Source organism: Colius striatus, chromosome 3 (genome assembly GCF_028858725.1).
Source record: "Colius striatus isolate bColStr4 chromosome 3, bColStr4.1.hap1, whole genome shotgun sequence".
Classification (NCBI taxonomy): Eukaryota; Metazoa; Chordata; class Aves; order Coliiformes; family Coliidae; genus Colius; species Colius striatus.
Window position 1 is genome coordinate 68,932,971 of NC_084761.1, and position 22,582 is coordinate 68,955,552.

The window sequence follows — 22,582 nt, forward strand, 5'->3', positions numbered from 1 at the left end:
AAACTTTCTCTGATTAATAGCAGGACATATGTAGGTCAAATCTACTTTGATGACAGAACTGTGCCAAGGAGAAACCTGTGAGGGACTGCAAGTATCTTTTCTGTTCCACAGAAATATTTGCATATGGTGGGTTCAGTACAGCTTTGATGAAATCCATTTACTTCACTAGATGAAAGATGAGAGGCTTGATACATCAAGGAAACTTCGGAAGATATATGCATACTTATATTCTAATTATATCCAGAATTAACATGTAGAGGAGTGCATTAGTAGGTCAGTTTTGATTTTAAGATCATGCTATAGAACTCTGAGTCTGCAGGTAATTGAAATATAGAGTCTTCTAGAGTAGTTAAAAGGAAATGATAAAGTAGAAAGAGGATTTATGGCTATAAAAGGGAAATATGACAGAAATATGAGGAAATGGATGTGAATTACAAATTAGATTAGAAAAGTAGAAAGAAAATATTCATAACAAGTACTGAAATGTAGAAAATAAATTATTATTTTATGTAAGTTGTTATTACAGTGGACATATATCTGGTGCCTTCAGAGACTGAATAGGAATTTCAGTATCAATGGGAAGATCTTAGATTTGCCACGTTCAGCTGGCATTGTCATTCAGGACAGATGGAGTTTGGAGAGTGAAGTGGCACAAGGTGAAAGGAGGCACTTAATCACTTTAAACTCATTTACACAGCCAAATTATGTGACCACAGTAAAACTACTGTATTTGATGTTACCGTAAAAAGTTAAATCTTTAAGTAGATATGCCAGACTCTCAGTGTCCTGAACATTGAGTGATCCAGAATTCTGCCATCATCTGTCAGTAACTAAAATGCATTACGTATATAGAATTTCAGTGTTTCCTTGGAAACAAATATGTTAATATATACCCCAAAATGTACTGGATGGATAAGGTTGCTGATAAGCTTATTTAGATCTCAAGGAAGCACTTAATGTACAGACCTGTCTGTATGAAAGCACTGATTCAAAAGACAATATTATTGTGGGAGTCTAACCACTTGGCAACAGAGCAACCTATCAGAGCATTACTTTGGAGGAACAATTGTAGAGTTGATTACAAGCATGTGTATATGTGAACTCCAAAATGTTTATGAACTGGAAGTTTTATAGGCAGGATAAAAGTAATGAGACTAAATAAATTTTTTACTCAGATACAAATAAATTTATGTCTTCTGGTTAAGGATTGAATGCACCAATCCAGTTTAGATTATAATCAGCGTGTACTTAAGCAGTCTGCAGATGGCTACATAGACTGTTGGAGGACTGCATTGACCTAAGGATAATAACTGTTTGCGAAAGAAAGGCTTATAGTTTTAGCATTTGAACAAAAGCATGATAAGGAACAGAATGATTGGTCTCAAGGATGTATGTAAAGAGAAAAAAACCCTTTGATAAAAGATTTTTTTTCTGAAAAATAGACAAACATGCAAGCAATTCTGTCAGTCCAGGAAAATATAACCAATGTCCCACAGCCATTCCACTGCAAAATACTCAACAAGGCTGTACTATAATCAGAGCCACAGAAGGAGACAGCATATAGTCAGGAATAAAGAAGCAGAAGGATGCAAAAAAAACACAGCAAATGACACTGATGTTTAAATAAAGGATGACTGTACTCTACCTAGAAAGTCAACCTTTCTATAATCCATGATGTCTGGATGCCTCTCTTTCTATATTATTTTTTTTCCCTTTTTTCATGATAACATCACCTATAAGAGAAGATGGATTTTAACCCTTTCCTTTTGGGCTGTAATCTTTTTAGTGCTATTAAATAGTGCCTGTGGTTTTGAGCTGATTCTGTGATTGTCTGAGCTGCTCCTTTGCAGAACACAGCCAGCAGCTATCCAAAGTTGGTGGAGGGACTATTTGCTCTATTCTGGTACAGGGAGGTATTGGTCCAAAGATTGATTCTAACTTTCATATTGAATCTGACTTTCAAGTTAAACCTTTGACACCAAGATTAAGTTATTGGATACCTGTGACCAATATAAGAACTATTTTTTTTTTAAATCTGCCAATATCTACATCATATTCCCAATTCTATTCCATATTCCCTGTTGAAGGAATGTACAGAATTCAGAAATACAATTTAATGTAGTTCTAGTTTTGAAGGACCCAAATTGCATGATACCAGGCAAATCCATATAGTCTATGTAAGGGTCAAAGCATAGTGGAAATTTTTCCCTTTATTATTAAAATGAGATAACTTTTAAATCAAACAAAATCAACTTGTTTATAAAACACATATTAAACTTTCAGAAGGTTTTGATACAGGAACTGGATATAAATTTAGTTCAGAATTTGTAGTAAAATTTGTCTCTCAAAACCTGAGCTAAGCCTGACACATGCCCTCAAGCTTTGGTAGTTTTGAAAATGCACATTTAAATTACAGCAGTCAGAGCTATCTCTATTTTTAAGATATATCTACTTATAGGAGGAAAAGATGAATCATAAAGGAGTTCTGAGTTCTAGCATTCTCATTTTCTTCCTTTTTTTTTTGCCTTAAAGTACTTGTTTGTGATTTATTTCTGCCTGAAAACAAAATTCTATTACTGGAGACAGGGGTCGTGCTGCAAAGCACTGTGGGATTTACAGTCAACAAAAGCAGTATTTGACTCCAAATTTTCTCCAATAACAATGGTACTAAAATCCAAAAATATCTTTCATTCTCTGGGAATGGTATTCTCATTAGATGCTAGAAAATGAGGTCGTTTAGATCTCAATTTGTAAAGTCTTCAGAATAGGAGGAATATTATTACATTTTTAGGAAATACTGCAAGTATCTGACTTTTCCCAAACAATAGATAGATGTACCTCTTTCTGTGAACCACATAATACCTGTCAAAGCTGCACTTTATTTATTCTAAATCCTATCTGAAACCAATAGAAAATGGCTTTTTTATTTTTTATCTGTTTTTAAGACGAATTTTTTACTCAACTTTCGTTATATCTGATTATAACAGAATATATCATGGCATGCACCATATTTTCCATACATGTGATTACATGGGAAGATCTTGACTCTAAATTTAGGTAGAAAGTAGCAGAAAGAATACAGAAATGTTATCAGAGAGGTACAACTGTTGGAGTTCGTGACTGTCACAGTTTGAAACAAATCTTTACTCAGAGGAAGTTAGCAGTTTTCCATCCATAACATCTTGAACTTCACTGTTACCTGTAGATCTATTTATAAAGCATGTATTTAGCCAGAGCTGTGAAAAATAGCAATTCAAATAACTTGAAAAACATCTCAAAGCTTATTCATAGCAGACCCAAAAACTGGGAATAATTTCACCCATAGGAACCAACTCCAAAAAAAAAATTGTATCACCTTCAGCCTTCAGCCTACATTGTGAATTTAAATTCCTGTCCTCACTGTGACTAATGATGAGTTCACATTTCATAGTTTCTGACAGTATTAAATTCAGCACACCAAGACACAAATTTAATAAGCCATCATTTTGGCTCAAGAAAAATATCATAAATGTATCTAAGTCTTTGTATTTGAATTAAAAGTATATAACTATTTTACTTTGCTCAAGTTTCAGAAAGTACAGAAGTATATATGTGTATATGAAGGTTAAGAAATATAGATAGAGAGGTGTAAGAATTCAGAATGATTAATGGAAATTCCATAAAGGAGAGTGACAAAAATCAACATACATTCCACAAAAGAAATTAAATTATATGTAGTAAGAATAATCTCATAAAAGACAACGAAGCAAAAAACATCCAGGAAGAAATGGATGTATCTGAAGAATATCTAACTGCCTTGAGATACAAAATGTAAATGAATTTATGCTTCATAGGTACTGATGAAAGGGCAAAGACAAAGAACCTATGTGGTAATGTTGACCATCAAACCAAATAAATTATACAGATGATGTATTTTAGGGGAAAAAAACCCACAAACCATCTAGTGCACAGGACCAGGTGACAGCATTTTTAATTCTTTGGGATCCTCCTGCTTCTTTTAGCTAGAGACATTTGCTGAATGGCAGCACAGCCTTCCGGGGAATCAGCCAGTCCTCCCAGTTTGGTGTAATCAGGGAACTTGCTCTGTCTCCTCATTGATGAAGACATTGAACAAGGCTGGTCCCAGAACTGACCCCTGTGGAACCCTACTTGCCACAGGCCTCCAACTTGACTCAGCTCCATTGATCACCACTCTCTGGGTTCTGCAATTCAGCTAGTTCTTGAGATGGCATCCAGGATGAGCTGTTCCATCACCTTTCCAGAGATAGAGCTGAGGCAGACTGGCCTGTAGTTTCCTGGGTCCTCTTTCTTGACATTTTTGAAGACTGGAGTGACATTGGCCTTCCAGTCCTCAGGCATCTCACTAGTCCTCCACAATCATTTGAAAATAATGGAGATTGGCCTAGCAATAATATCAGTCAGCTCCATCAGCACTCATGGGTACATCCCCTCAGGTCCCATAGATTTATGGATGTCCAATTTGCCTAACAGGTCTCTAAACTCATCCTCGTTCACAAAGGGAAAATCTTTCATTCTCCAGACGATTCTACTATCCTCTGGGAAGTAGGTTTCTTGAGGGAGGCCTTGGCAGAGAAGACTGAGACAAAAAAGACATTCAGTAGTTCTGCCTTCTCTGCATGCTCTGCCACCAGGACACCATCCTCGTTCATCAGGAGGTTCACGTTCTCCAAAATCTTTCTTTTGATGTTGTATTTGAGAAAGTCCTTCTTGTTTTCCTTTATTTCCTTTGTGAGGTTTAGTTCCAAAAGGGCTTTAGCATTCCTGATCTCAACCCTGCATGCTCTGTCAATGTTCCTATGCTCTTCTCAAGCAACCATGCCCCTTTTTCACATTACATAGATTTCTTTATTTTCCTTGAGTAGTTCAAGTAGTTCTTTTGCCATCCATGTAGGCCTCTTGCTTTCTTTTCATAACTGTTTGTGGCGACACACTGATCTTGGGCAATTTCCTTCATTTTATTGTACAGAACAAATTGTATCAACATCTTTTGAAGATGAGCTAGTTGATTCTGATTTGGTTTTGAACTTAATGATCAACAGCAAAGCCTGAGCCATAGACAAGATCAGATATTTTCTTTTTATTTCTAGTCACAAACTGACTAATGTAAATTCAATAAAATCTGTTCTTGCTAACCTTAGGAGAGATGTCCTGCTCTTTGCAGCTGTCACTACTATAGGCAGACATGCTTCTAAGTTTCTTTTTTAAAATAAGCCTTCTTTGTATTTCCTTCTAAGTGTTTCAGGTAGCTGTGTTACTCACATAGAATTTTTAATAATTTCAAAAGTTGTATATTATTTATTATTCTATTTTAATACTTTAACAAATATTTTGGACTTTTTTTTTAATCAAAACAATCAGCACTAAAGGAATCTTTCCTCACATTTGAATTTATACCAGATATTAGAAAAAGTTTATTTCCAAAAAGTGCAATAATTTTTTGTGGGAGAATCATTTACAGTTGAGAAATGTAATACACATATTGTTTACTAAGACCTTAGAGAAATTGCAAAATTAGTAGATTATATAAGGTTTTAAAGTGAAACACTTAGCAAGAGGCGATTTAGATTGCAGACAATCTAACAAGGTGAATCAGGTTTCAGTTATGTCTAGAAGCTGCCACTATAACAATATACTGTTGTACTGTTGTTCTATATGCAGCACCGATAGAAGAATTGGAATTCTGGCAGATATTTACACTAGACTAATTCTTACTGACATATTAGATATGATACTCTTTATAGTAGTTTTATTTATATTCTTTAAGGGAGGTGGGGGGGAAGCTATAATACAGTGCTTAGTATGAAACAACAGGTGAGTATGGTGACCAAAAAAGGAAGATCAGCATATGGATTTGCACCAATCTCTCCATTTTTAGCTCTAACTAACTAGTCATGAAAACTATCAATTACAAAACTCTCATTTTGGCTGTTACATAAAAACATTTCTGTTCAAGTTAAATGTAAACTTCCTTTTTTTCTACTTTACAAAGTAAAAGAAAAATAATAGCAAATAATTTCACTCCTTTCTTAAGATTTTCCTTTCATTAAGTAGAGGAACACTGGCGTCTCTCCGTAAATCCTGAAACAAGACATAGCACAATGGGACATTATAGAGTAGTTGAGTAGCCCTCTGTTATAGAAGGAAGGGCACCACCCCCAACAAAAGTCCAGCAAGGCGTCTCTGCTCCCTGCTTTCAGAGACAGGCAAAGCATTTACCAGCTCTACTGTCTGCACTTCACATACATATAACATCTTTGCTTTGGCTTGTTTTAGGCAAGTCCTTCAGAGTACTCACATGGCTGTTGACTAGTCACAGGCTATTTGTACTTGAAATGAATGCTTTAGTGTCTTCCTGTCATTAAGGTGAGCAGGTCTTTCAGATAGAGTAGAACTTCATTATGTACTACCATTACTATTCAAAATTCTTCCATCTACCAGCCAAACCAGTTTTTTCCCAGCAGGTACTTCTCCAGGGGGAATTCTCCTCTTTCTGAGATCTGATCATCAGACAAGAATCTCGAGGTAAGTCTAATTAGCATGTTATATGTGGATACAAACAAGTTTGCCCCTTACTTGAAATCTAGCATGAATGGACTTGAAACTGACAATTGTATTAGTGTAGATCACAGTCTAACTGAATTTGCCTTGACTCTCAGCAGCTATGTGATACTGTGTTTATATCTGGTCAGATATTCCTGGCTTAGAAACATGTCCTTCATAGACCTTCTTCTACTTTGTCCTCTGTTGTAAACAATCCCTTGAAGCTTTTCAAATGGACTTTCCAGACTAGAGCAAACATTCTTTCTGGTCAATCACTCTCAGTTTCTTCAGACCTCAACTACTCTTATTCTTTAAGGAATTAATATATTTCTTCCTTTTTCCTTGACTGTACTTCCTAGATTTGTGTATCACCTGGTTATTTAGGTCCAGATAAATTGAATTTTATAGTAATAGGACTGATCTAAGAGTCCCTGACAATTTAGCCTCTCCAAATGTATGAATATCATCAGGCTCAGGCAAGTTTCTAAGAACATATATGTCATTTTAAAGTGTGTCATGCAGTTCTGGTGTTAAAATGGCTGACTTTCCTGATGTGAAAAAGTTATATTTCTCTAGTATTTAGTTATTTGAATTTCATTTATGATGGTGATTTGATCATGATTACTTTTTTTTGGTAACTTATTAGGGTTAGAAATCCAAGCTTTTTTGACATGCATCTAGACACATGTTTGTTTCATTAATAAGTTTAATCTTTGGAATTAAATTGCCTGTACAAAACTTGTAATTAAAATGCCAACATTCATTTTACTATAATTATTTTCAAAACATTGTGATAGCAAACCTACTTGTCAGCAAATTCCTTCTGTAGAAAATTTACTGAAAACAAATATAAAGCTACTGATGCCTCTTCTCCATCTTTACCAGCCCCTATCAACTAGAACTACTTGCCTGGAGCTTAAAGTCAGAGTAAGGTTTGCTTTTTAATTGTATAGGAGCAAGAATGAGCACCAAATTAATAAACTCAATTTATGCTTAAGTTAATGTAGATCAATGTCTAAGAAGACATTAGTGAACAACAGGGTTTTTTGGCAGCTGACCACACTGAATTTTAGTGCAGAAGCGAAGCCTGTTTGCTAATTTTAGCCCAACATGATTTTGTTGAAGGATCCGCAATAGGGAAAGAATTTATCTACACAAGAATGCAAATAAGCAGGCTCTTCTTTATTATTCAGCCCTGGGAAACACGGAGGATAGCTCCTCCAATCAACTCCGGTGTTAGTTACAATTTTCAAGGTTTTTCTATATTTCAAACAAAGAACTGCATTTACCAACAAAAGCACACATAAAATATCCATCTTTAATTTGCCCTTTACGGTGATTGGTTCTGAACTATTATAAAATTTCTCAATATCATAGTGATTGGTTATTCCCAAAGGCTGGATTTCAGGAATCAGTAAATTGAGCTGAAATTAATAGTTTATATTGGTCTCTCTCATTTCTGAGTGTTAGAGCTCATGAAGAATATGTGACTAACTTTGCTTGTAGTGAAAGGGTCACTTTGATTCAATCTATACCAAAAAGTAATACCAAAATTAAAAGTCCAGTGTTTATAAACCTCCTATAAATAAAGAGATTTCCTTATAAATAGAGAATTGACATTTTGGCCTTTTTGCCTGACTCATGCTATTTACTACATTTTCTCCAGCAATCCGTCTAATGGCTGATATTCTTCAACCAGTAGGTTGCTTTCACAGGTGCTTCTTTCTTAGCACAGTCTTAACTCATTCTCTTCCACTGGAAGCCAGAGGTGGGAATAATTTTATTCAGTTACAATTACAGTTTTGATTTTCCCTCTTTTGCCTGTACTCCATACCCTTGCTGTTTCATTTCCTCTGAAAGGTTCACTTTTTATAGGTGTCCATTCTAACTCACGTTCTTTTGAATTCAGTTCCCTAACCACTTTTTTTGAGCTGTACTTCAAAGGGCTTGAAGATTCAAGTCTTTTAACTCTTTTTTTGGATTAATTTATCTATCTCTAGAATTCCACTCATCTTAAAGCAGGTCACAGTTATGAGTCTGTAAATCAGAGAACATAGTTAATAGATTCTTGTTTTATTTCTGTAAAAAATAAGTGTTTAACATTGTAAATGGCTAAATGCCTGAAGACTGTTTCTTTCATTTAAAAATAATGTTATTCACTTTGAATCTTGATTTATATTGTTATATTTATGATTCATGTAAAAGTATGTTTGTAGCACCATTTACTAAGCAGTACTGAACTATATAGTCTAATTTCCCATCAAAGCAGTGCAGATTTATATACAGTAAATTAAAAAACAGGGAACACCTTGCTATAGTTTTCATTCTGTTCTGTATTTTTAAGTAATGCTGATCTGTTTCTTCTATTGGCTGTACAATCCCTTTCCAATTTTTTTGATCTTCCTGTTCAACTACTGGAAACATATCATTAAATTCTGACTAGCTGATTTTCTTCAATTTTCTTGCTAAAATCAAGATAATTGTGTCTGCTCTTCTCCTAGTAAGCAATAAAAGGACTTGGATATACTTTTAAACTTATTGATTTGGTTTGAGTTACAATGATATTAAATTATATCAGTTTATTCTTAATTCTACCTGCATATTTTTAGTCTATTTGGACAAACTTGGCCTATTTATTTTTCAAACTTCTGTTTTTTTAGTGGAGAAACACCTCATCTTTTAAAGAAATGCTGCTGAAAGTAAGGAAATGCTGATTCTGACTTCTTAATCAATTTAGAGCTGTCATTTATCTTTTATTATCAGTCTTTGCCTAATATTATCTCTGGCATTTCCGATTGATTTAGTGTTTGATCCATACTACAGTGATATTATACATCCTTGCCTTAATTCTGCTCTTTCAACCATTACAGTTCTGGTCTTCTCATGAGTAAACACTGATAATTTTGCATCCTACTCAGTTATTCACATCTTCACATCCCATTGCTACCTGCAAAAGTATAAAAAGCCCTTCACCTTAAAAGTATTTAATTTTGCTGATGAAAAAGTTGAACAGAATCTGGAAGTTCACTCTTCAATTTTTGATATTCAACTCCTGTATAATTTCTTGTGTGCCATTGTAGATGGAGAGATTTATTTTGAATGATAGTAAGTATAGTCATACAGCTATCCTATTCCTGTCTCTTAAGGGTGTCAGAATGTTCACATTTTAAAAGTAAATTCAACACAGCACTTCTGTGAGCACTTTTAAGTAAAAAGATATGCCCTTTTTTCCCTCCTGTGGTTCTATAGTCAGCAAAGTTTGACTGTAGAAAGTGGATTTCTTGGTTTTCTTGAGAAATCTTAAAAATAATTTTTAAAGTGTTTATATTTATAGATTACTGGAGATTATAGTATAGGACTTAACAGAGAGATTGGGATAGATGATCTCTATAGATGTCTTCCAAATCCTACAATTTTAATATATTTATATTATAAAATATAAATTTATATTTATAAAATTTATACAAGTAGAGTATTTTAAGTGAAGGATTTTTTTTTTTTCCAGTTATTTGTTTTTTTAAAAAAACACTTTCGCACAAGAATCCTAGGCTATTATCAATACACAGTCCATAGTACATCATCTTTAGAAAATGAAAGTATAAGCTTACAGGCATGTGAATATTGTTTTAAAAAAACAAAACAAAAAAAACCCAACCAAATAACAAACTGTAAAAAGCTGAGTGAAATACAAAAACATTGACATTGGAGAAATCAACATTCAAAGATAGAATTGGTGATAAGGTTCAGGGGAAAAAGACAAACTTTTGAATGCCTAAGAACATAGGACATCTATTGCTGTCTATAAATGTAAATTGAGTGGTATAAATGACTATTATTGTGCCCAATCCTTTTAAAGAGAGTAAAGAGAAACAGCAATTTTATAGTGCTGTTTACTACATTTTCATTTCTTGAGTTTTCCATTACTTTAAGAAAGAACTTGATGCGTTCAGATCTTTATGAATCCTGTTTTCAATGAAAAATCTTGGTAATGTAATTTAAAATCTGAAATTATTATATGCAACTTGGACCTAGTTACAGACATTAAAATTCAATAAAGATTCAATTCTAGTTTAAGAAATAGTTACCCAGTTTTTATGCCTTGATTTTGAGTGCCCAGAGGAAATACATGTCCACTACCAATATTAAAACCAAAGGACATTCCAGATAAGTCACTTTAATTCCTTTGAGATAAAAATTTTCAATGAGAAAAGTCTGAAGGAAGGGAACTTTGAGGCTGTCAGATATTGAGATTCAGACTAGCCACTTCAGGTTGCAGACTGTTGTCTCAAGTCTTTTTAAAATTGGCATTTCAATTTAAGTATTAAATTTCAATTTAAGTGTTAAAATTAGCATCACATTTAAACCAAACTATGGTATTATTTTCGTTTCTGTAAAATAATCTTTCTCCAAGGTGCTGAGATAACCATTCAGACAAGTCAGTGCTGAAATGTTTGAATCTATAAATGTTTTCAGATTTGTATGTGAAATTCATGTACTGTTAAGTAGAAGTCTAAAGTTGGTAATCATTAATAAAGGACTAGTCAGTCAAATATTATGTCCTAAAAATGTCAAATGGTGGTTATACTTTTCAATGTGTTTTTATTTCCCAAAATAATCAAATTATATTTTTATTTATGTATTTTAGGCACAGAAGGGGCAGTGTTTGGGCACTCTGTGGAGACACCCCATATCAGAGCAGAACCTTCCCAAGACCTCAAGTAGGTGTTCTTCAAAAAGTTGTTTTAAAATCAAGTATTCTTGAAAAGAATTTAATCTTAACAGCAAATATCTGCATAGAAATATATACTGCCTAATTGATGACTACTACATATCCAAAAAATGATTAGATTCCATTTTGTTCTAACTAGTCAAAAAAAACCCTGAAAACTTCTATCATACAAAATGTAAAATATTTTCATTTTTATAAATGACTTTCTTCCTGTAACAGAAGTATACTATGGAAGTACATTTTCCCCAGAGACTGGAATAGTCAAGTGTTTTTAACGCCAAATGAATACAATACTGTTTAATAACATCAGACCCAGATTTTTAATTTTTTATGAGCTCGTATACAGTATAGAAGTCAAGTTAAAGAGAAAAGACCCAGATATTTTCTTCAAGTGTTCTTTGTTCTTATAAGAGTTTTTTGCATATTCCAAATACAAACACCAAAAATTCACAGTCAGTTAAATATAACATGTAAATGAAAAATATCCAATGTTTTCTGTACGTAGTTACAAAATTTGAGAAGTAAGTAAATAGTAAAGAATCTAGTCTACAACTTACTAAAGTATTAATAAAAAAGAAAAGAGAAAAAGAAAATTTAGAAAGATTTATAGAGAAAACTTTTTCTTAAAATGTATATATGTGCACTGCTAAATACTAATCTGTATTTTATATGGATGATTAATGAGAGCATGATAATCACTGAAAATCAAGGATCCTTCCTTCTGTTTCCATCAGGACAGTTGTTGAGAAACAGTATAGACTTTGACTCTGTTCTGCTGATTCCTAAACATTATATATCAATCTCTTCACCTGCCCATTGATGTTTACAATCAATTGCTACAGAAAAGCATTGTTAAATGTCATTTCCTGTATTTGCAAAGGCATTTAGGATCTTCAATCAGTAATACTATCACAGGAAGACACCATATAGATAAGTTTAACCATAGTATATGGGGCATAAGATTGTGTAATGATTGTGTTTAATTATATACACTAAACATGTTAAGGTGATGTAATGCCTTGACATCTTCCAGAGGATCCTACTTATTAGATCTTTATATTAAAAATCCCTATCCCCTGCCATGACTCCTGTCAGTCCTTTGTTGAGAGTAGTCGTAAACATGTTTATTAGTGATGATCAGAGGGGTAGGCTCTCTAATCAAATCTCTAATCAAAGGAGTTCAGCAGAAATCAAAGTGGAAACATAATAAGCTTTTCTTTCTTCAGGGGTCCAAAAATTGGAGTAAGAGGGTGGAACTCTTCCCACTCAGAAGAATGTGTACAAACTGCTTTATCTACTTTCTAGTAATTAAATAATAATAAAAGACTGCAAATGTGTGGTAAAACAGATAACTGTGTCTTCAACAATAGTTTCACTAGGGTTCACCTCATGTTCATAGAATCATAGAATCTTAGAATGGTAGGATTGGAAGGGACCTTTAGAGATCATCTAGTCCAACTCCCCTGCAGAAGTAGGTCAACCTAGATCAGGTTGCATAGGAACATGTCCAGGCGGGTCTTGAAGACCTCCAAGAAAGAGACTCCACAACTCCTCTGGGCAGCCTGTTCCACTTCTCTATCACCCTCACAGTAAAATAGTTTTTTCTTATATTTAAGTGGAACTTTTTGTGTTCCTGCTTCATCCTGTTACCCCTTGTGAAGGTTACATATCAGCCACTCACCTCTCCTGTCTTTTGGCTTTATTCATTGCCATGCTTAATGTTTTTCAGCTGCATCATTCCCTTATCTCATTTTTCAAGATGGATTTGTATCAGTGAGAATTTTGCATTTGACTTTCTGCCCTCTCAATAATTAACACCAAATTTATATATATATATAAAAATGATGAAACAGAGACCCTTGCTGTTTGGTCAAGCAACATTAGCTGATGTGTAAGTGACTTTATTCTTAATATATTCAGTCTATATTATGTTCGGCAACTTTTTGTACACATGTGCTCCTATCTATTAGTTAACATTTAGTGATATTCCTTTTTTAAAACTCTCAAATAATTTAAATATTTTAAGAATGATGACAACTACTGTCGGGACAGAGGTGTCTTGGTTTTTGGCATGAGACTTTCTAGAAAGTAACCTGCAAACTCTTTTTAACCTTGTAGCTTTAAAGAACTATGAAAAAACGTGGATTTATGTGAAATTTTTAGACAGTAAAATAGGTTTACACACTCAGATCATATATATCCTTTTGAAAATTCCAGTTACTATATGTCTTTTAATCTTATTTCAAGTTATTTTTAAAAACAAAAAAACTGTTTCATGCCCTACATTTGTTTTCAAAATAAATATATATATATATATATATAGGGAGTTTTTTTGGGATAGTTTAAAAAATGTTGTCCGGAAACAGTGATTTTCATTTAGATGATTTTTTACCAAAGACAGCCAAACAAACAGGTCACCAACCATAACTTGACATCTCCCCATGGCCTCAGAAGCTGCTTCTGTCACAGAAACAAAACATCAGAACCCATCTTCTGGCCCAAATGATAAAACCACATAGGTATTCTAAGATTATTTTACCTTCTAAAACAGAATAGTTGCATCCTAAATGCCAAGTGGGAATGGTCTTCAAATATTGCCTACAATTTTTTGGCTCATAATTATCAATTGACTCTCAAATATACTGACCACTATTTAACTGCATAGATGGTCAGATTCCAGTGGTCTCTCCTGGTTCCTAGCACTTACTAATATTTTAGTACAAGCTTAGTCAAAGTGTCCATTAGACCGTACTGACAGTCCTAAAACAATGTATTTTTTTCCAAGTACCACCCACCTGTGCCCCAGAACTTTTGAAGGTAATGATAACTTCAGACAGTAGAGAATTTGATGAATTGAGATTAACATTTTTTCGGTAGACACAGGTGACTGCAGTTTGACAGCAAGTTCATGTGCATATATGCAAATATATTAAGCTATGGGACTACGTATACAGAGGCCTGAAAGAGAAAAGAATATATGTTAGAACATTTATTAAAATATGAATGATCTCATTTTTTTTTATGCTGGCATAAGTATTTTTGGTCAAGTAATAAACTTCAGACATCAAGATATGGTGCATTTTAGTAATATATATATTTTTTTTTAACAAAAAGAAAATTATACTGGAAAATTATTCATAAACTTAGATATGTAAACCAGTTCAGCACTGGATTTAAAAAATGAAATTCTGACCACCTTGATTACTGAAAATTAAACTGCATTATAACATTTGGTTTAAGGCTTTGATACATATAAGACTCATGATGACATCCCCTAACATCCTGGAATTTTAGTTCAATCTATTCTGGACGAGAAGTCAAAAATAAAAACTCAGATTCATGTTGGCTTTACAAATCTAAACTTTGCCTAAATCATTCTTTGTTCTATAGCTAGATTTTGAGGTCTTCAGACAGAGAAGTATTTGTAATTTTTGCTATTACAAATATATCATGAAAAAAAATCAGGTTGAGGTTTTAAATAATTCCTTCTTATGTGCCTAACCACTTTAGTAACATCTTTCTCCTGTCTTGTATTTTAAAATAATAGCTAGTGAGGATTTGCTTTCAGAAAATGATTTTCTAAAATCCTTTGTGAAAATTAGTGAGCCCTTTTGTATCAAAACCCAAAAACTAATTAAATCTGACTTTCATTAGCTGGGATAAGGAGCATAAAAAAATCATGCCTTAGAATCAGAAAAATTAATTATATCTTAATAATTTAATCTTCCTCTTTCTCTTGCTACGTTTTCTCACTGGAACACAGTTAGGGAAACTAAACTGCCCATATAATAGGCTCCCAAATATTAGTATTTGTCTAATAGTGCATTAAAATATGGTGCACTAATAGGTAATATCAAGAAGTAGACAGTAGCTAAATGTAGATAGTTTTGCCCTCAATAGCCTCTGTTAACAAGAGAGTGAATTAATTTGTTCTTTGGGGATAACTGCAAGATCAAATTTATCAGGGGTTTTTCTCTTTTACCTCAAGATTCACATACTATTGACTAACAGCTAATCCTGCAAGCTAATGCTGGGCATAATGAGATGAAAATTGATCAAATAGCAAGGAACTGGTCAAGCCAGTAGGATCCTACTTTAACTCCAATAAGAATTAAAAATACATAAGTCTTGTGCAAGGGTTTTGTTTCAGTCAGAGTTGCTTGATGGTTTTTAAGAGCCTTTTTTTGAGACATTTAAGGGTTTTTTTACTAATGGGACAGAATACCTATCCTATAGAAACATGGAGCCAGAGAAAGTATAAGACAGAATTTTGACATGAACTTTTTAGACATCTGAGCAGTCTGAGAGTAAAACAAACACTGTGACTCTAACAAATCAAACTTCAAAAAAAGGGAGAAGATGCAGTAGAGTAAAAAAACAAAACAAAAACAAGCCAACAAACCAAAAAAACAACAGATTCCTTCCTGTGCTGTTTTAATGATGTTAGGTTCTACTTACTTTCTCAGTAAAAGTGTTTGACTTTTTAATGAAAATTGATCAACAACCTAGAGGCTAACGTTAGTGATGCCAGAACCCGTTTCTGCAATGCAGTTTGACTCTACATCAAATACAGTCTTTTTATATCATATCTGAATATTCTGAATTTCTGTCGTTTTTCTGGTGAAACATGATTTCATATGCTACTTATAGACAATAAAACCTGTACTATGTGTCATTAAGACCAAGTAATGCTACTGTAACATTCACAGTGTTTTCATTTCCTGTCTTATGATTTTAAAGTGAATAAGTTTACTACTGCAATAATAAAAAGTTATATTTTTTGAGAAGCAATTAATTTCCTTATTTTTTCTTATACTAAATTTTTCCCAGAAGAGACTCCAACTCTAGTTGTTCCTTTTTTGTTTCCAGTAGTAGTTCCATTTTTTATGTTACTCTTCAGCCATTTTCCCATGAAAATAGGTCTTCTTAATTTTGCCACCTGCCTATTTTCTCCCTCATCTCCCTGATAATTTGTGAAGCAGCTAGTCATTTTCATCCATATTTGGTAGAAAGCCAAGGGATTCTTAAGTTTCTATGTGTTTTCTGCAAACAAATGCCTAACTAGAGGCTCAAACAGAAAGTCAGCTAATATTATTAGTATTTATTGTTGTGCGTTTACCTGTTTGCACACACATGGCTTCAGACTATCCTCAGATTTGGACATATCTTGTTTCATGGTCAGGTCATGTGTAGAGAACATGGAGTTTCTGGCAAAGTTGTAGGTGTATAGGGTGGGATTCAGATTCTTGTCCTAACATGATGTTGGAACCAGACAAATGATCTCAAGCTCATATAGGTTGAGTATAAGAAAATAGAAGTTCAGAGAATGGAAGAGTACCTGCTGGGTAGTTACAGTTTGTACATAAGTCTATGAAACTACTAGTTCTGCCATCCATCAAATACTTCCTATTGCTTGTATCTATGATTAGATAGAGAACTCCAGAGGTATCCTAAAGAACAGAGAAGAATCAAAGATATTACAAGTCTTATCCTGCAATTTTCATTCTCTCCTTGGTTGTATTTCAAAATAGAATTCATTGTCAAAAAGAAAAAAAGAAAAATGTTTACTTCATAGTATGAGCCACTGGAAAGTATATTCCAGACTTTCTACTACACTTAGTCTGAAGAGTTTGAAGCCAACCTGTCAAAGGAATTTCAGCAGAATAATTTTCCACATGATATGATTCAAAAATATGTCACAGTTTATCTCAGCAAAATACATTTGTTTATATCAGCTTAAGGCCCTTTGGCAAAGCAATATTGGAAATATCATTAGATGATTACAAGTGGTCTGGACTGTCACTTCCTAATCATAAGAAGCTAATTGTTTTCAAAAATAGGAAGATTTAATATCAAAAAGTTCTCATGCATTTCCAGTTGTTCAAGTTGTTCCATTTGGCTCTTCACCCTCCCCCAGGTACTTTATGTTCAGATCTTACTCTTGACAGCCACTTGAGTATTATCTGTGGGCATGTTACTTCAATCTTTCTGACAAGATAGATTTCTATTTTAAGAAAATATATTTTGAAAGACAACTCAGGTAATGGAGCTGTTTCTAGAAAGAAAATAAACTTCATGTAAGGCTGTTTAGCAGAGTGACTGAGCGTGTGTAGGAGGGATTTCAAGTGAGAACAAAATTAAGCAAGATTATGGGAAGACGACTGTTCTGGGTGGAACAGGTTAGCTCTAAGATGTAAGGGTTACGATGAATACTATTCTCATACTTATACCTTTCCTTGAGGGAGTATTTTGGATTGTCTCATACGCTGATTTTGTCTCACAGCCTGCAAGTTTAGACTTTGAAACATGTGATATTTCTCTAAAAAAATGAAACCTCACATTCTAAAGCTTGCATTTCTACTAATCTTATTGATTTTCAAAGGACTCTGTTTTAGTGGATTTCACATTCTAGAATGCATGATTTCTTAGTACCTGAAATTTGGCTTAGGTTTTTGGTTTGTTGGGAACTTAATATTATTTCTGATTTTGATAGTTTCCCAGGCTCTAGTTATTCTGGCTATGAGCTCACCCACTCAAAGAAACAATCATACATTAAATTCTCTTTAACTTTCCTGATATCTCCCTTTGATTTTGTCAAGCTCTTGCTTTAAACTTTTGCCTTCTCCAGCACTTCTCACCTTTCCTACATGCTTCTTCACTTTTTATAGTCCTTTAATAACATCACTAAAAAAACTCTTCAATGACATTTTATTCTTTACTTTTCCTCATCAGTAACTAATATTTTTTATATAATCAGAAGAGATTCTTCACTTCCCTGCACGGGAAAAATGTTTTTCTGATCTATCATCTATGTCAAATCTCATTAAAATATTCAATTGCTTCAAGTGTAGCTATGATAATGCAGATCCACTGAACTAAAACCAGTTGCAGGTACAGGAGAATTAGAACTCAGGTTTGAGCCCAGTGAGGTGATCTCTGGGTTAATGAGAATTTTAGAAGTTCTAATAAGGACATGCTGGCGTATGCCAAAGTCAGTGACATGCAGAGCATGGACATGACATGAAATGCTGTACTAAATGCCATTCTACTGTCTGAGTTAAGTCAAGAACGTTTCTCCTTTATTTTATTGTTTGCGTGTTGAAAAATTGTATGTTGAGGGGAAAAAAAAAGGTCATGTTAATATTTACTGGTTTAGACCATTACCTATTCCATAAAACATTTATTTAACTTTCTGTTACTTAAGACCTTTGTTATGAAGTCACAAAATAGAAAATCAAAATGTGGCCCTTAAAGTTAGATTTCTATATAAATCAAAGAGAGCTTCACATAGACATTTGAGAATTTTGCTTCTCGATAAAAGATAGATGAAAATCAATGAACAATATTAAGGATATACGGGAGCCTGCATTTACCTTTGCATTTCAATTTAAAAAAATCATCATCCTGAAGAAAAAAAAAAAAACATTTCGTTATAAAAAATGAAATGTAATAAACTTCAGGATAAATAACAGGATTCCTATGGTAACTGAAAATAAAATCCAGTATGTTGGTAAGACCATCATACAGAAAAGTTAAATACTTGGGAATATTAAAGTATTTATTGATCCCCAGGTGTAAAGATACCAGTAAAGTGGAAATAAGTACCTTCTTAACGTGTGCAATCCCTGGTTGACAGTATATTTTTTAATCCTTTGTTTTTGAATAAGATTCCAAATTGATAGAAGTACATATTAATCATTTTACTCAGTAGTATGGGTTGGATGCATTGCTTAAATAGTCATGAAACAAATAAATTATTCACATATGCACAGGGGAATCTTCTATTTCCTGCTATTTTAAGAACTACCTTCTGCAAGCCAACAGAGCAAAATCAACATAGATAAATTATGAGTATATGTCTAAAATATTTCTTAAAATCTAAATGAAGTTCTTTATTTCAATTTTTTTAATTGTTTTTCTTTAACATAATCTAGGTCAGCCTTTAAACAGAAAATGCTAATTGAAAAATAAATGTTTCTGTAGTTCTAATGAGAAATATTTTAACACCTTGAAAGGAAAATATTCAAGATATTTTAAAAGTTTGTGGATTTGGTAGTAATTCTTTAACAAATCCAACTCAAATTCATATAGCTTTGATCCTCTTCAATTAATCTTTTTCCACAAATTAACTATTGATAATTGAAGAGAAAAAAAATCTGTGCTCTGACTAGATCATCTGTGTGCATCATATATAGCAAATTGACTTAAAAATCTCTTTTTAAAACCCTCTTTGTCTTTCCTACAGTGTTGTACTTTCTGTCTAATAGTAGCATTAGTTACCTTCTCCATCATAGCTATTTGTTGTTTGAGTAAGAAAAAACTATATGAGTAGGATTCACTCATAGATGTAAAAGCCACACTGACAGGCCATCAGTGAATATAAAAAGAAAGAAAATTCTTGATACACTATTGTAATTATGCACATATGAGTGAGTATTGTAACACATGGAGTGTTACAATAAGTTTATAGTAGAGGTTATATGATGGGAAAAATATTATAAATCAGCTGCATCTTAAATGTAATTAATCTCAAAACATTGAGAAAATTGTCTATGTGTTTAGAATTTTTCATTGCCAGTAGTATGCTGTCAATTGTGCTGCTAAGTCACTTTTCAGATGTAGATCATCAGAAGAAACGTAAATTAGTAACTGTAAAATATAGTTAGGCATTCAATTTTACTAATGGTTTGTGTACTAAAAAGTGCTCTGCTGATCATCAGCCATTTGTTGACATTTTACTACATTATTTGATTTCAGAAAACTGCTAAAAAACTGTACTGTCTGAAAAAATATTCTTCTCCACAGTATGTAGAAAGATTATATTAACAACTTCTCATGTTCAAAAATTAATTGCCCAAATGTTTTCATTTTATACAAGCTGGAATTAGTTTATGTAAATTTAACTCATGACAAACAATTTTGAAATTTTGAGCTGTGCACTGTCACATGCTTTGAAAAAAAATGTGTATTGTTCAAAAAAAATAGTTTCTATTCCTAAATATATTCTTATTGTCCAGTTATGGAAAATTTCAGTCAGGTCTGAGAGTGGTTTTGATGTTACAAAACCAGAAATATTTGTGACTTTGCAAACACCCATCAATTCAATGCAATAAATGTAGCTAAGAACACTTTTGTCTTCATAATTATGAAATGGGAGCTGAAACTACAGAGAAATGTTAATGTTCCTGGAAAGTAATTTTTAAATTACAAAACTATGCTGCTTAAAATCATGGAATGGAAGTATGAAATAATTTAACATTTACTCAATTCACTTTCATTTTTAATTCAAGGGAAAACCTCATTAAAATTACAGGGAACTTTGGAAAACCGATTTTCTAAACATTATAGTTTATATGATTTCTGAAAGGTTTTGGAAGCTCTTTTTCTTCTATCATAGCCGGAACTTCTGTTCCCAAACCATCACCTGAAAAACACTGATGTGCCTGACCAAGTATTTTATGATAATTTGATTCCTCCCTGGTACAAAGAACTGCAGAACCTTCTATTAAATTCTACACATAGAATATTTTAAAAAAAGAGAAAGAAAAAAAAAAGAAAAAAAAAAAAGGGGGAAAGAAAGAAAATGTCTAAGACATTCTGTTTGTACCAGAAATATAGATTTTTCTATGGTTTGTATCTCCCATGTGTGGTTTTTTTATATAGGTAGCCACAAATATTCTTTTCCTCTACATAAGCACCTGCTTTAATAGTTTCATTTTATATTGCCAAATACTTACTTTCCCCCCTTTTCTTTTCCCCTTCCCTATTAAGTGTCAGTGACATGTAACAAACAGAGCTTTTCACAGACACCATCTCAGTGGCTTACTTTGCATGCAAATGTAGTATTTTGTTTTCAAAATGATAATCTATCACTGTTCTGCACACTTAAAAAATGCAATAGTTGAAATACACTGAAATTGTCTTGTTCCATTGCTTGACAGATCTTTCACTTGGCTTTTCTGTAGCAAATTTTTTGTCAAACTATTTTTCCCTTTATACATCTAGTACCTCATTATATTTTTGGATGGACATGACCTAACACTCAAAATACAATTTGTTGAAGAAGGAAATAAAATGTTTTCTTCAAGCTCTTCATTCTAGATATTTCTATCATTAATAGATTTCATCTTACAAAAAGCTTTTGTTCAGCTAAAGGGGAACTGTTCTCTGTCACTATATTATTGGGATATAAATAGATTACAAGATTTGTCTCCCTCTTAACAGCGTTTTGCAATAAGTCTCTAGCTGAACACAACCAGAATACAAATTTTTTTCTGAGTTCAATACAGTTTTCATCTGATCATCTTTCTTATTCAGAGTGTGAACGTGACTTCTACAAAATCCTTGCATTAGTACTTCAGTTCCAAGAGAAACTTGTACAATACTGTGAGATAAGATAGCTAAGAAAGTATTATATTTCTCCTTTAAGGTCGATGGAAGATCTTGAATAGGGAGAAATGGAAAGTCAGACATTAAAAAACAGTAATTGCTTTGAGGAAAGATAACAAGACCAATTGACATGAGTCTTAGCCCTGTCATAACATGACAGAAGAGAAAAAGTGTGCAAAATTCCCACAATAACAGTCATAACAGAATTTCTTTTTCTATAGTAGCTAGTAACAGGACAAGGGGTAATGGGATGAAGTTGAAACACAAAAAGTTCCAATTAAATATAAGAAAAAACTATTTTACTTTGAGGGTGATAGAGCAGTGGAACAGGCTGCCCAGAGGGGTTGTGGAGTCTCCTTCCTTGGAGGTCTTCAAGACTTGCCTGGACATGTTCCTATGTGACCTGATCTAGGTGAATCCACTTGAGCAATGGGCTTGGACTAGATGATCTCTAAAGGTCCCTTCCAACCCCTACCATTCTACGATTCTATGATTCTCTCTTCTTCATACGTAAAACCGCTAAACCTACTGAAAATATGAATGAGCCTGTGAAAGTAAAGTCATTCTAATGAGTTTAACATAACTATTTAAAACTTTTAAAGTCTATTGTTTTCTTTTTACTTAGTTGAGCATCTATCCTCAATCACTAAGCACACTTTATTAACCTGCCAAACACTCATAGAGATATGTTGATTCTTAAGTACCTATATTTCAATATTAGTACAGTGAAATAAATTAGGTACTAATGCTAGAAAACATTATTAAGCATATAAGTTTATACCAGTATATGTTTAAATGCTGTTTTAAATAGGAATAGATTTAGACACATACTTATTTTTTTCTTTCTCTGGGACATAACGAGTAGTGAGGGAATCACTTTAACTTTCAAAATGCGTTTATACC

General features: G+C 33.1%; 1 protein-coding gene across 2 annotated transcripts in view; it reads left to right on the forward strand.

The window, feature by feature from the left end:
• The window catches only part of SGCZ (sarcoglycan zeta), a 200,797-nt gene that overhangs the window by 167,147 nt on the left and 11,068 nt on the right, over window positions 1-22,582 (forward strand). For both annotated transcript variants that reach the window (XM_061993083.1, XM_061993084.1), the window contains one exon: window positions 11,207-11,279. In XM_061993083.1, the coding sequence (XP_061849067.1) occupies window positions 11,207-11,279 (73 nt within the window). The remainder of the gene's footprint in view (window positions 1-11,206; window positions 11,280-22,582) is intronic.